This window comes from Barbus barbus (assembly GCF_936440315.1).
Source record: "Barbus barbus genome assembly, chromosome: 8".
Classification (NCBI taxonomy): Eukaryota; Metazoa; Chordata; class Actinopteri; order Cypriniformes; family Cyprinidae; genus Barbus; species Barbus barbus.
In genome coordinates, this window is record NC_136736.1 from 5859861 (window position 1) to 5875144 (window position 15284).

The 15284-nt window shown below is 37.1% G+C and overlaps 1 protein-coding gene across 3 annotated transcripts in view; it reads right to left on the reverse strand.

The window, feature by feature from the left end:
- LOC306874150 (SH3 and PX domain-containing protein 2A) overlaps positions 1 to 15284 on the reverse strand; it is a 124003-nt gene that overhangs the window by 80797 nt on the left and 27922 nt on the right. For all 3 annotated transcript variants that reach the window (XM_079423965.1, XM_079423966.1, XM_079423964.1), the window contains exons 3-4: positions 7092 to 7167; positions 5267 to 5343 (exon numbers count right to left, since the gene is read on the reverse strand). In XM_079423965.1, the coding sequence (XP_079280091.1) occupies positions 5267 to 5343; positions 7092 to 7167 (153 nt within the window). The remainder of the gene's footprint in view (positions 1 to 5266; positions 5344 to 7091; positions 7168 to 15284) is intronic.

The following is a 15284-nucleotide window of genomic DNA, read 5'->3' on the forward strand; positions in this document are numbered from 1 at the left end:
TAAATTAAATAAAGGAGAAAATCAGTAAATAAAAATAGTGGCTAAGTGTATAACCAAAACAGGAAGAATGAGGGAATAAAACGCAATAAAGTAATGAGTGAGTATAAGTCTGAATAGAATCTATTAATATGGGTAATAAATCAATTAGATAGAATAAGTTTACTTAAACGTTCCAAGTTCAAGACTTATTTGTATCTAAAATGATTAGGCCCAGAAGAGAATACTAGAAGTATTGATCATATGAAATGATCTGAGGGAAATTTGAATGATTCCAAATAAATTTAATGTTTTAATTAAATTTTGAATTTGGCACAATTAATAATTGTGAACTAGTATTTCCCTTTCTAGTAAAATGCAAATAAGTGGTAAGAAGTGAGAAATTAGAGAAATAAGAAATAGAAAGACCAACAAGTCTATTAGTTGAGGTGTTTAAAGGGGTTAAACCACTTTAGCTTTCCAAACACACACACTGTATTAAACCACCGGGGGTTAATGCTAACTGCTAACCTTTGAGGCTAATCTTTAGCATAGACTTGTACCAGGTAAACAACCGTTTCGTTAGCTTAGCAACAGCATGAGTTTGTTTACATCAGCATCGATGTGCTGCGCGTGCGCAGTACAAAGTTGCTCCGGAAGTAGGTTAAGACTTCCGTGTCACGATCGATCGTAACTGTGGAAACCAAAACAAACGTTGCATTGCCAGTACAGTTAAGCATGTTACATGAAATGTCAGCGCATTTCCACACTGTACAAATAAACAACACCGCTTTTAGCTGTTCTGCGATGTGGCGCTTAAACTCTCAGTTCGTTCAGAGTTAAACTTTATTAAAATAGCAGCTTGGTACTGCAGGGAAACAGTGCTGTATCAGAATATAACGCATAAACACAACAGGTTTTCTTCGCTGTTGGTTCAAAGTTAAACTTTACTTGATAAAGCTTTTAAAACTCCCATTAAAATCTCCCGGACACACGCGGTGTTGAGCGAGATTAACTTCACTTAGTGAACAGTTACACAAACAGACAAGCGTTATTGTCTAATGTTTAACTGAGGGAGTCATAGATGATTTAACAATGGAACACGCACTGCTAATCAAACTATGAATAATAATGGCTCTGATAAATAGGATTGAGGAACACGCTCAAAACTATTCTTTATACACTGATTTATTCCCCGTTTAATCACTGCAGTTTAGCTTCGTTCTGCTAACAGACTGAGATTCAGGAGAATACTGACTGACCTGGAACCCGCAGGACATCACTTCAACTATAAATAAAAGGCATTACAGAAAGAGAGGAACACGCTCAATTTCGACCTTATTGTACGATCTCAGATGTTAACTTTAAGTTCACTTACTGCAGTCTGAGAAGCTCTTTTGCTGACTTCATTCATTCAAGCGGGGCGCGCGCAGCTGACGCACACACACACTAGTCTCTGCTCAGACGCGTCTCTCATTCATTCAAGCGGGGCGCGCGCAGCTGACGTCACTCACGCGCACGCGCACACACACAAGTCTCGTCTCTCATCCGCGGCAATAGAAAAATATTAAATACTTGGTTTATGCTCACAATTTAGATTAATCTGCCCGCATATTCTCCACCAATAAAAATGTAGGGGTTTATTACATTTTATAATATTAATACGTAATTTAAACAAATAGTTTAATTTAGCTCAAAGGGAATCATTTATGATTTTATAGGGATTCGAACAGAATCAGTGTTACGGCGATTCACTGAACGAGCCGTATAACAAACTCTGCACTGGATATTAAAATCCCAAATATAGTGAAAACACTATTAACTAGCACAGTAACGAAATCGACAGATTAAGGCATTAACTTGTGAGCAGAAAACACAAGATACTTCTCTTTTAAAATATAAATCAGTTTTATTTATATAAACCTAAGACATAAACTAATCTAACACATGAACACAAGCATTCACACATTCACACGTTGCAGAAAGAGAGAGAGTGAGGAAAGGATGAGTTTAAGAGAATGGAAATGTGAAATCCCGAGTTCACAGCAATATGTTCTATTGCATAGACCTGAACAACCATCAATCACTTATTTAACCCTCGCTTTGAGTTTCTCAATGAGGCTAAAATTTATATTAAATACACCAATTAGAACCTGTTAGAATCTGGAGGTGTGTGTTGCTTTGCCTGCGTAACGGGGTTGTGTCCTCGTTGCAGACAGGGGGTTTCCCGAAGTGTCTGATTGGCTGGAAGTTCAGTAGTCTTTGAAGTGATGTCTCTTGGGCGTTGGCTTGCTGGACGTTTGAAGAAGTGCAGTCGAAGCTTTAACATTAACACACGAAACTCCACGGAAAGAAAAGAAAACCAACGTAAAATAATAAAATAAAATGATGTAATGAGACTAAGTTGTTTTCCTTCTCATTATGGCACATGAGGCCTGAGCATGCTCAAAGAGCAGCACGCACGCGGTGAGAGGGACGAGAGTTGGAGAGAGTAAAAAGGCAAGAGAGGTAAAAGAGACAAGAGAGAGAATGGAGGATGTCCTGAGGTTTTAAACTCAGCTTCTGGACCGTCCCATCTGGACGTATTGACCAATTAGGTATTGTCCTTGCTTAGCTAGGGTGTGTTCTTCACATCATAAATCAGCCTGTTATCAGTCACATGGTCCGAATTTTAGAGGCTTTGGCAAAATATACTTTTTTGAACATGATTTCATAATAAGACTATGATGCCTTTGACAAAGAATTGATTGGAAGAAACATTCACAGCATGCATTTTCGAGCTCATACATACTAAATATGCAATATTTATCTTTAAGGCACGAGCTATTCAATAATGATTAAAAGACATACACAATGAGTGATTAAAACAAGGATATTACAATCATATGTGGGGTTCTGCATAAAAATGTCCTTTTAGGATGATTTTATGTGCATATGAAAAATAAAGTATTTGTATAGTTAGGAGAACGAAGGAATGTCGGTTTGGACGGTCTTTTATGTGTGGAGACACGCCCGAAAGAGTCTGTATCTAATGAATTTCTATCACAGGTTTACATGTGAACATCAGTCTTGATTACTTGCAACCAATTTGACAGTCTCCTTCTTGAATTGGAATTATCAATAAGTGTTTCTTTGTCCTCAGTGTTGCAAGTTGTTTGGTGAAAGAGAGCTTGCGAGTTGGGATTGCTTGCTTCAACCTAGATTTATGACGTCCTGTTCCTTAAGGCCTCTCTGCATTCCAGCTCCTCAGGTTTCAATGTTATGCATCTTAAAAATTGTCTGATTCAGTCTATGATATCCTACATAGTTATCTAAATGTTATATAATCAACTGTCACATAATTAAAGGCTGGTTTAGAAAATGTTAAACAAAAGCTGCCAATAGCTTAGTGATTAAAAAAAAATATAATAAATAAATAAAATAATGGGCATCATAAAGACACATTTATGTTAAGATTAATTCTATTTTTGGAAGTGTCTTTTTTCATGTCTTTGTGTGGATGTCATGGAGATTGTTGCCACAACAGCAGTCCATCCAAGACATCCCATAATGCTGCCTCACCATCTCACTATCTCAGCCCACTTTTACAGCTGCTCTCCACGTGAGTGAGTGAGTGTGTGTGTGTGTGTGTGTGTGTGCATGTTTATGAGGACACAAATTTGTATAATGACATGGGTATGACAGAGGTATTACAATATGAAGGTGGTTTATGAGGACACTGTCTATGTCCCCGTAATTCAAAAGGCTTAAAAAACATACTAAATGGTGTTTTTTTGAAAATCTAAAAATGCACAAAGTCTCCTGTGAGGGCTAAGTTTAGGTGTAGGGTTGGTGTAGGGCAATAGCACACACAGTTTGTTCAGTATAAAAACCATTACGCCTATGGAGAGTCCCCATAAACCACAAAAACCAACGTGTGTGTGTGTGTGTGTGTGTGTGAGTTTACATGTGCCGTGTGTTTGTCTGTGTGGATTGTTTTAAAAAAGTGAGCTCTATTCCATCAAGAAACAGGGGATGAAAGAAAAGGAGACAAGTCACTTGAGGGGAGAAGATAAAGAGAAGGAGAAATAGAGAGGAGGAAGGAACAAGTCGTTAAAGGCCCTCAAACATCATTTTAAGGGTGTTATTGGGTAACCTATAGCTATTGGCAAAGTAAACATGACAGTGAACACCAATAAGTGCAAGTGTTTGTTTGCTGTAGTTTATATACTTGTGTAACCAAATGTGACGTGTTTGTCAAAGACTTTAACAGACTCTTTTTCATGTGTGTTGCAAGAGTTTTGTTGTTCAGCACATTAGCATAATCATATTTCAACAAGACGGGAGATATTGTCTAATAATGAGGCACATTCGCTCTCAAAATCTGATGTGGTTAACATGCATAAAACTCCAGCACCATTTCCTTTCATTCAGGATGAAATTTGTGATTTGGGGGGATTTGACACCGCTATTAAAGGCTTGAAACCCCCTAGAGGAAATCAAAACAATAGGCTGGGGGTCTTGAAAATCAATGTTTCAATGCAACAAAGCAGTTTTACTGATATTAAAAGAATTTAATCCAAAAACTTGCCCATCCTTAAATACATAGTATGATTCACACATTGTTTTTAATAATACATCTTACCACACTCATAGTAAACACACACATCCCTCATGCTGCTAGATAAATTTATTTTACTGCACATTTTTTATATGTGTGTTTTTTGAATGAATTTTGTACTGAGTAATTCTTCTTTGAACAGCAGAAGGACTTCAAAGAATATCAGTAAGAACGAAAAGGGGCTTAATGCTGAACCCTGAGGAACGCCAGTGTCATAACCACACTCCTAATTATGTTAGGAGGTGGTGATGGCGCAGTGGATAAGACACATGCCTTTGGTGTGAGAGACCCGGGTTCGAATCCACTGTGAGACACCAATGTGTCCCTGAGCAAGACACTTAACCCCTAGTTGCTCCAGAGGCGTGCGACCTTTGACATATATAGCAATTGTAAGTCGCTTTGGATAAAAGCGTCAGCTAAATGAATAAATGTAAAATGTAAATGTATGTTATCAACCTCGTATGCTGAACACGCACACATATGTGTGTGAGCAACACTTCCCCATGACAGTATGTGACACACACAAACAACGGTGTTTGTCAAAGGAAAACGGCTATAAAGAACCTCTCACAGTTTAATGGTTTTCTAAATAAAGTAATACAGCCTACACACATTAAATAAGTGAATAAAAGAGGACAAAACACAAAAGCACCGACAACGAGGAAGGAAGGAAGGAAAAAAGAGACTTACTCTGCAATAGTCATCAATAAAGCGTAGTCTCTTCATGGCCACGTCTCTCACATGACTTCGTCGGAATAGGATTTTGCCTTTAAAATAAAAAGTAGAATCAAATATGTGGTCTACTTTATAAAATCATTCTATTAAAACAGTATATAATAACAAAATTATACCTATAATAACATTATCTAGTTTCCAGAAAGAGCTTTTTGCTGAAATTGCAAGAATAACTTGGAATAATTTGGAAAGCACAGTTAGAATGCATTAAAAATAATACACAATTCTGTTGCATTTTATTCCATTGCTTTCCAGAAAGTCTGTGTTTATAAATTCATATTGTTACATGATTGATTTTAGATTTGAATTGATTTAATTTGATATCAAATTTTATAAAATAAATAAAAATATACAGTTTAGATAACTATTTATCATATTCATGGCTGAGCCAATGAAAATGTTGACAGGGCAAGTAAAAATCAGACGTACTGGCCCAATTGGAAATAAATAAATAAAAATCATCTCTATCATTTACCCACTCACTGCTGTAAGCAAAATCCAGTGCATTTTAGAATAACGCAAAAGAAAATGTTTAGAAACATGATACACAGAGCAGCTACTGAAGAGAGACGCCATGTGTTCTTCTTCAGATCTGGAACATCCTAATCAGATTCAGACGTTTGGAGGAGATAAAATCACCACATAACACCAAGCTCCAGCTGTCATGTTCTCCTATCTCAAGCTGCTTATGCTCAAGGAAACACTGAGAGATACTCAGCATTGTGCAGAATTAAAAAAAAAAACTTGTGAACAAAACCATTATAAACCATAGTTTCACCTCGACTTGTCTCATATTCTACTATTATGTGCTCCTACACTGAAAAAATATTGGTGTAGAAACTATTTTACTCAGAAATTGCTAGTAAATTTCACAAATAAATAGCAAGTTAAGACACTGAAATGAGTGGCTTTTATTCAAGTCTGAACTCTGAGGTGATCTAAAATGTAACATATGAAGTTTTTATAAATATAAAAACCATTAGCTTAAAGAAAAATAATGGGTCAAAATATTGAAGATCATAAATATTTAGTTACAGAGGTTTAAAGGGGCCTGATTGTACTTTGCATTTATCACACCATGACATGAGGTCTTCTATAGTAATAATAAAAAACAAAAATACAACAACAAAAATAGCAATAACAATACAAAACTCTTTATAGTGTATAGATAGATGTAGATAGAAATCTGATCTGTCCCTCTTTAAGGTCCCAATGGAGTCTTATAATCAGAATGGAATTAATTGAAGACAGTGCACAGATTTAATGGTTTGACACTTGACACCCTATTATTCCCTTACAAATGCTCTGAATGGTTTTATAATCCATTTAATATTCTAGTAATCTATCCAATTACACTGCATTCCAGTAAATAATCTAATGGAGCTGGTGATAATCTGAGCTAGTGTGTTCGTATTGAGAGATGTGAGAACAGAGAGAACCAGAGAAAACAAAGAACAAGAAATACACTAAATGTCCAGGGAATAGAGCAGCCATGTCAGCAAGCTGGGAAAACGTGTCTCGATCTCTCTGTGTCTCTGTCTCACTCTTCTCATTTTCTTCTTATTGATGGCTTTTGTTCTCAGGGAACGGTGCTGTTCATCCCAGTGACTCGTGTGCCTGCTTCCTGTATGTGAGTAAGTCAAGAACGGAAGCACGACCCCGTCCCAGCATAACCATGACTTATTGTGGACAGATCTGCTGACGCCATGTGTTTGCAGGTCTGTGTGTTTGTGTGTGCGCAGAGGAGAGGAAGGGGAGAACAAACTCCTCCTAAAATCACCTGGAAGAAAAGGGATGATCCTTTTTTTGGGATCTTTCTGCCCTCCCTCAATTGGGAACTTGTCGAGAATCTGCATCTGTGGGAAGACACAAGAAACACGACATGTAAAGGAAAAATTAATCAATAAAAGACACCATCAACTATCACCAGTATTAATACTATAACAATCACACTATTTACAACTCACATTACTAACAAAGTCTTTTGATTTGGTGTAATAGGGAAAACACAAATCAAAATCTAAATTGGCTCCAACGTCATATTTACTTTTCATTGCTTCTGTCTGTATGTAATTAAAAATGTCATGATCTCTGTTTAAAATCATGTGCTTGTGTTTCCTGAAAACCCAATCATTTTGTTCGCTGTATTTTTCCGTAACTCTCCACATTTGTCCATTTTGGGCATTTGAAGTACAAACAGCTGCAAATTATTTGTAAGTATCCCACAAACAAATGTAAATCTGAGTTCTAAGAATTAAAAACAAATACAGGAAGCCAGCAACAGAAGCTGGGAGATTCTTCATGAGCTGCTCCCATGCAAATGTGACCCTGTAAGAGCTCTGACTGGAAACTCCCGGTGGGCTGTGCTCATTAGTAAGAAATATTTACAAGGACTGAGAGATTGAGTAAAAGTTTAGGAGCTGCTGTGGGAACCAAATGAAGAAGAGAAAAATGGCGAGGAAAGATTACAAGGTTAAAGAAACTCTAAATGAAAATTTGTAATAATAATGCCCTTTGATAAAAAAAAAAAAAAACAAACAGCATATTAACACAGGCAGAGCTTTAGCATATGTCATGTTTAAAAAAAGATTCAGTTGGGACACTGGTTCAAATTCAGACTTTTCCTATCTAACGACCAATTCGTACGCATTTTACGAGGTGGCCAATTCATACGAACTCGTACAGTTTTGTACGATTTGTCTAAACCCCAGTGACGGGTAGGTTTAGGGGCGGGGTTAGGTTTAGGTTATTCGTACAAATTCATACAAATTTTTCAACTTGTAAAATACGTACAATTTAGAAAATATCGTATGAATTTGTACGAGTGGGGTCATACGAATTCGTACGAATTAACCACCTCGTAAAATACATACAAATTGCCGTGAGATCGGGCTGGACTTTTCCATCTGTTTCTTGCCACAGTATCTGTGAAATCTTTCAATTTAGAATTTTTAGGTATAGACTATTTACAAGTAAAACTTCCTTATTAAAAATTTTCTTTAGACTTTAGAATCTTTAAAATCTCTAGATCTTAAGAAAATAGAGAAAAATAATCGGTTTCGGTCTGTAAGATTTTTAAATGTTTTTGACGTTAACGTTAAAAAAAGTCACCAAGGCAGCATTTTTTTTTTTTTCAAAATTTTCAATCAATCAATGAATAATTTATTCCTGAGATGCCAAAGCTGAATTTTCAGCATCGTTACTCCAGTCTTAAGTATCAGATGATCCTTCAGAAATCATTCTAAAATGCATATTTGCTGCTCAAGAAACATTTCTTATTATTATCAATATTGAATATGGTTGTGCTGCTTAATATTATTGTGGAAACTGTGATGATTTGATAAATCCAATTGAATCAATCAGTTGGTATGGTTCTTTTTAACGAGATGAATCAGACTGAACTGAGCACTGGAGGAGTCACTCAGTCAGAAGGTCACTTCCTCTTTGAACTGGTTTGGATTACTTGCTCACTCACTGAACCAAAGGCTATGATGTCTGATTCAAAATGAGTCAAGAACTATTACAGTGCTATGTGTCCTCTTGTTAAGATGCTTATTTGTGAGGCTTGCAAAACTTCAGTCTAACTACTGTCAGGTTGTTAATTTGACAAATCCGGTTAACTCAAAAACATATAATGCTGCAGGAAACATTGTTATCATCTTTGGAAATAAAATCTTTAGAGTCTTCAGATCCTATACATTTAGAATCTTTAGCTCTGCCAAACTGGGAGAAAAAACTACAGGAAAACTTGAAAACTGAGAGAGACATTTAGAGTTTGAGACTCTCTTTCTGTCTCTTTTTATTGTCTTTCTATCTGGCTTTTCTCTTCCATGAGGCCTGTCTGAATGTCTTTTCTCCTGGTACAACAAGGTCAGACTGTGGAGCGAGGACACACCAGATGTGCAGCGTCTCTCGCCGTTTCTGCTGGTCTTGTTGAAATATCTCCCCCAAAACCTTCTTGCTCATGCTTTAACATGAATCCATGGCACACAGGGAGAAAGGAGTAATTGAAATCTGAGCTAATCTGTAATTGAGGACAGACAAAGGACACACACACGCACGCAGCCAACCCCTGTGTTTATATATGTGGGGTCAGTGCAAGCACAGCTGCTGGTGCACACTGATAGGGTTGTGAGGATCTGGGTCAGATGGCATGAAGAATTGGAGGATAAAAACAAATCACGTCTCACAGATATCAAATGTCTTGCACTTTCATTTTCACAAGATCCTGAATTTATTCTGCTGATAATGTCACAATATTTGTGTTTTTTGCAGATTATCTGAGTCACTCTCAACCATAGAGCAGCTACAGACATGTGTTTATGTCATTTTTAAGAGATTCAGATGTTGTTTAAAATGTACACTACCAGACAAAAGTTTGGAATCGTAACTTTTTTTATTAACTTGTTTGAAAAAAGTGGTGCTTCATATTTTTGTGGAAACTGTGATACACTAACACTACCCTTCAAAATTCTAAGGTTTGAGATTTTTTTTTAAGAAATGAATACTTTTATCAAAAATGACAGTAAACATTAAAGAATATAATTCAGGAAACATGAAGATCTGACTGAGAACAGGCCGAACGAGGAGAAGTTGCTGTATTTCCCAACTACCAAGGCACCTGGAAGACTTCCTGAGTCTCCATAGCAACAGGGGGTGGGGAGAGAGGACAGCGAACCAGTGATTGGATGACAAGGTGTGTGTGCAAGAGAAGGGATATGAAGAATGGAGACATGCACACATACATACATCTATACCATCAACTCTTCAGATACAGTGTTTGCATTCATATCAGTGCTTATGTGTCTTTATCACTTAGGCCACATTTACACTGCATGGTTCAAGTGACCCAATTCCGATTTTTCCCCCCCATGTGGCACAGATCGGATATGACCCACGACCGTGTAAGCAGGCAAAAATCGCATGGATTCCGATCGGTTTCAGGCCTCATTCATATGTGGAAATAAATCAGATATGAATTGGCTACGTGCCAAGAGAACGAAAATCTCTTTCTCATTCTCTCTTGCTCCTTTTACACACGTGCACATGTCCCATGAACCAAATAATGGCAATGGTCATGTGACTTCTTGCTCATGCTTGTGAATTGAGCTCAGTTTATACAAATTCTAACTTTTTGAATTGCTTCAAAAGAAAACTATTTTCGAGAAGAACTGTGAAGTGTTTAGAAATGAGTCCAACAGACTTGCTAAGTGAGTTTCAGCAGGGTGACATTTCCAAACATGAAGAACTCACACACAGTATAATCCACCTGGAACCACACAGAGCGCGCTCAGAACATCCGCCCAATAAGCTGCTTTTGCACAGAGAAATTACAAAAATAAACTTTCACATTCTGTGGAGAAAATTAAAGTGCTGCGGAAGTCACCGCTATGCAAGGGTGTTGCTTGGGCATTGCTATAAAGTTTTTAGGGGTCTCGGTGGTTAGTAGCGTGCAACTCGATGGATACATAAATAAATACAACAATATATTTAATTATTCATTATAATAAACTGTATTGAAATAATAATAATAGTAATAATAATAATAATTATTAAATAGATCATTATTATTAGAAGTAGCAGTAGTAGTATTTAGCAACACTACATTATTCCACAGCACAGTATAATAATAATAATAATTATAATAATAAACACATAACAACAACTATTATTATCATTATCATTGTTATTATTATTATGCAGCTAATGACAATTATTCATATTTAGCTATTCTAAAATGCTCACATAGCACAGTAAAATTAAGCTAATGTTATATTACTTTTTTTTATGAATAACCTGGTTTATAGATTAATATAATAATAGCTTGGATCTCTCCTTCATTGTTAGTCTGTGATTTTGCACCTTTTTATTTTTTATAAAATAAGCAAATCAGGTTGGTTGGAAAAGTAAAAGTAATTGCATTTGAGGAGTCAAATCATAAAGGGTTACACTCTGAAGTTTATTCATTACTTAGGGTTAAGGGTTTGTTCATATCCCTAACCTCAAGTATATAAGCAATAGTAATGCCTCAGCAAGCAGCACTAATTATCAAAGTTTCCCTGTTTGGGTACAGTGAAATAAACCCTCTGACTTTGGCGTTTCAGTTGGCTTTTAGAAACTACTTTCAAGCAGATCTAAGATCAGCTCTTTCCCTTCCAAAACACTGGAGGGCCTGTCTTAAATCAAGGTAAAAGCGACTGGTAGCCAAAGGGTGAGAGTAGTTACACTGATCCAAGAATGCAATAAATCCCCTGATTACAGCATTACGGGCAGATTTATTGATTCCATTTGAGTAAACAGTGTGAGAGATGGAGTAAAGCACGAGAGAAAAAGAAAGAGAAACGTTGAGAGAGAGAGAGAGAGCGCGAAAGAGAAGCTGTTTTCCTTGAATTATTCCGTTGGCCAGAGCTCTGATTGACAGGACACACATGGATACAATTGCACACAATCACAAAAGCACCTCAACTGCACACATGAACACACACACATTTGTGGAACCTAATAGCAAACGTGACTCACTCCAGACCTGCACACACACACATACACACACACACACATATATACAGGTTACTAATGGACAGTGTGAATCAAGTCTGGACATGCATTAGTGAGCACAGTATCAGATTTCAGGAGACATATGTGCACTTGAACTAACAACACACTTGCACACACATATACACACTCTATATATACAGATCAGGGCTCTTTCTGGCGGGCCACGAATCAGAAGGTTGTTCTGTGATGCTGAATGAGCAGCAGCCAAACACTGAGTCATCAAAGCGTACTGACTGCCACACAACCACAGCAAGTCAAATTTGCTACAGACCCTGTGAAATCAACATTTTGTGGCTTTCGGTCCATTTGTGTCCCATTTGAGGTCAAATATATGCTAGTGCACTCTATGCAGTGACAAAATTCACTTTAGCAGACAGACGCATTTCAAATTTACAGTCATTAACTGGTGTGAAATTATTGATGACTCATCCTGGGCTACATACACTAGCTTTTAAAAGTTTAGGGGTTGGTGAAATTTGTATTGTTTTTTGTCTCTTATATTCAACCAAAATACAGTAAAAATAGTAATACAGTGAAATATTACTGAAATACCTGTTGTTGTTTTTTACATTTTAAAATGAAATGAATTTTTTTGATGGCAAAGTTGAATTTTCAGTATAATTACTCCAGTTTTCAGTGTCACATGATCCTTTAGAAATCATTCTAATATGCTGATATGGTGCATTACTGAATATTATCAATGCTGAAAACAGCTGTGCTGCTTAATGTGGAAACCATGATTTTTTTCAGAATTATTTTATGTATAGAAAGTTTAAAGAAATTATTTATTAGAAATAAAAAATTGTGCAACTTTACAAACTTTCTACTTTCACTGTTGAACAATTTAATCCATTATAGCTGAATAAAAGTAAAAAAAAATAAATAAAAAAAAAATCTTTTGAACAGTAGAATAGACTTTAGTCCAATCAAATGCTCTGTGAAAAGTCCAACAATTTACATAAGAATGGTTTTATAATAAAAATATTTGTGTGATAAATTCACACAAAAAGTTGTCCCACCCATGTTTCATGAGTGATGCTTAGTATGTCGAGAAAACACTGAAAAACTGTGCTCTGGCCAAGTGCCACACGATCAAGCATGATTTTGTCAATTGCTTGGTTACTATTTCTATCACTCTGAATAGCCCCGGCCACAGTGAAATGTCACTGGTGCAAAATCCTCAGATTACAGTTCATTAATTGGTTGGCTGTTACTTAATGTCATGCTGTGCAGAATTTTGAAATAGTTAGAGATCTCTCTAGCACCAAATTACAGGAACAGTTTAGTTCTGTCATTATAACACACCCTTCCACATCTTTGAATAACTATTAAATATAGAATGTACTCTGACTAATTATGCTCTGTTCCTAACTCTTTGGATACCAGCTTTGATTTTTTTTGCACTACCCAAAATTGCAACCTCGATCTGAGGTCAGTCTGAAAACCACCACAGACAAAGAGGGAATCCAATGCCATTGATGTGACCCCAAGACTGACACTGCAGACCAGCCAAGGCAAATCTGCAAAGATCTGTGGAATTCAATTGCAACTTTGTAAGATATCAAGTCCCGATGTAATGTCATTTGCTATAAAAATCACAATTACAAGAAACAAAGTGACTTTATGTTGCTATGTGACTTCGCAATTGAAACTGTATGTATCTCCAAATTGTTACTGTATATCTTATGGCGCTTTTCCACTGCATGGTACGGCACGGTACGGTTCAGTACGGCTCACTTTTGGGGGGTTTTCCACTGGGTGCAGTACTTGGTACCTGGTACTTTTTTTAGTACCACCTCGGCCGAGGTTCCAAGCGAGCTGTACCGTTACCAAAACATGACATGTAAACTCTGCTGATCACTGATTGGCCGGAGAAAATCATCACTGCCTGCATCATTGAACTTGCGGCACAGAACAGACCCGCTAGATTTAAATCAGCACAGCCAGCGAAGTACCAAACGCTACTGTTTTGAATGAGCGCATCTTTCTTTTAACAACCAAAAAATGTCTGTTTCGTCATCTGTTGAGGAAGTACAGACGTTCCCCTCGTTGATAGCCGAGGAGTGGATCCAGCGAGAGCACAGTTCAACGGAGAAAACAGTTCCGTGGGTGGCTCGCCATATACAAACTGCACCTCGTGCATCCAGCACGAATCAGGGAACTCATCACAGAAGAACTTGAATCTCACAAAAAAACCCAGCCTTGTAAAAACACAAGGCAGAACAATAATTAATCTTCAATTCAAACAATTTCATCATCAAATCACATGTATGCACTTCAAATAACACATTAACTTAACGCTTTAACACTTAAATACCATACTTTATGATACTTCATTAGCTCATTAGCATTTTCACACGTGCGTTAGCTTTAGCCCATGTGCTATCCACTTCGGCTCGCACGGCCTATATAAAACACATGCAGATAGGCACACAACGTGACTTATTTTATTTTAAAGTTAATTTCACAATTACCCTTTTTACACAGTTGCAACCAGCCGTGGCAGAGCTGCATAGATCTTTGGGTTGTGAAATGACAGATTGTCAGATGTTCTGTGTCACCAGAGATGCCTGATTCAACTTACGGGTTCATTTTAAAATTAATCACACACTGACACACAATTTCCCGAATGTGTCATGTATTCCTCGCCTGTCTCTTGTTACATTTGGCGAATGTGTGTTACACACAAACACACACACACTGGAGACTAAAGAGGAGCAGGAAAGCACTTTGGCATTGGCATACACATGAGTAACTGTGTGTGTCCACGCTGACTATTTCAGCAGCATATGTAGGGCAGCCAGCAGCAGGGACAGAGGACTTTGGTAGTCTCGCCTAACCACACCCAGATTTAGCCCCCATTCTCCTCAATCTCTCCATATGAGGAGCCAGAACTGTCTTGAACCCCAATGACAGTAATACAGTGCTGTATGGTTGTGAAGACACAATCAGAGCACGCTGTACTTTTATTGACTTTGGTACAGTGAAAGCACTGCAGGGAACTGATACTCACTAGTGCAGTCTCATTGACCTGACATAAGGACCTGTGTTGGTTTGGTTGAATATGGTGTGCATTCTGTAAGGAGATTGGCAAAGTGTTGTTGCACATTCTGGTATCACAATAAACAGATTTGAAAGTGCTATGCATGCTTTATGGAAGCTTGTTTCCACCTTCAAGTGGAATTAACAAATAAATAAAAAAGGTAACTGAAAATTTATATCTCACAGTTGTGAATTTGATACGCATTACTGTCTCTTAATTTTGTCTTCAATATTTCAATTGCGAATTTGTTTCATGTAAATGCGGCTTTATATATCATAATGTGACTTCCTGCAATATCATATAAAACCTGCGATTGTGAGTTTGTTTCTCGTAAAAGCAACTTTATCTCTCAATATGACTTTATATAATTGCAAC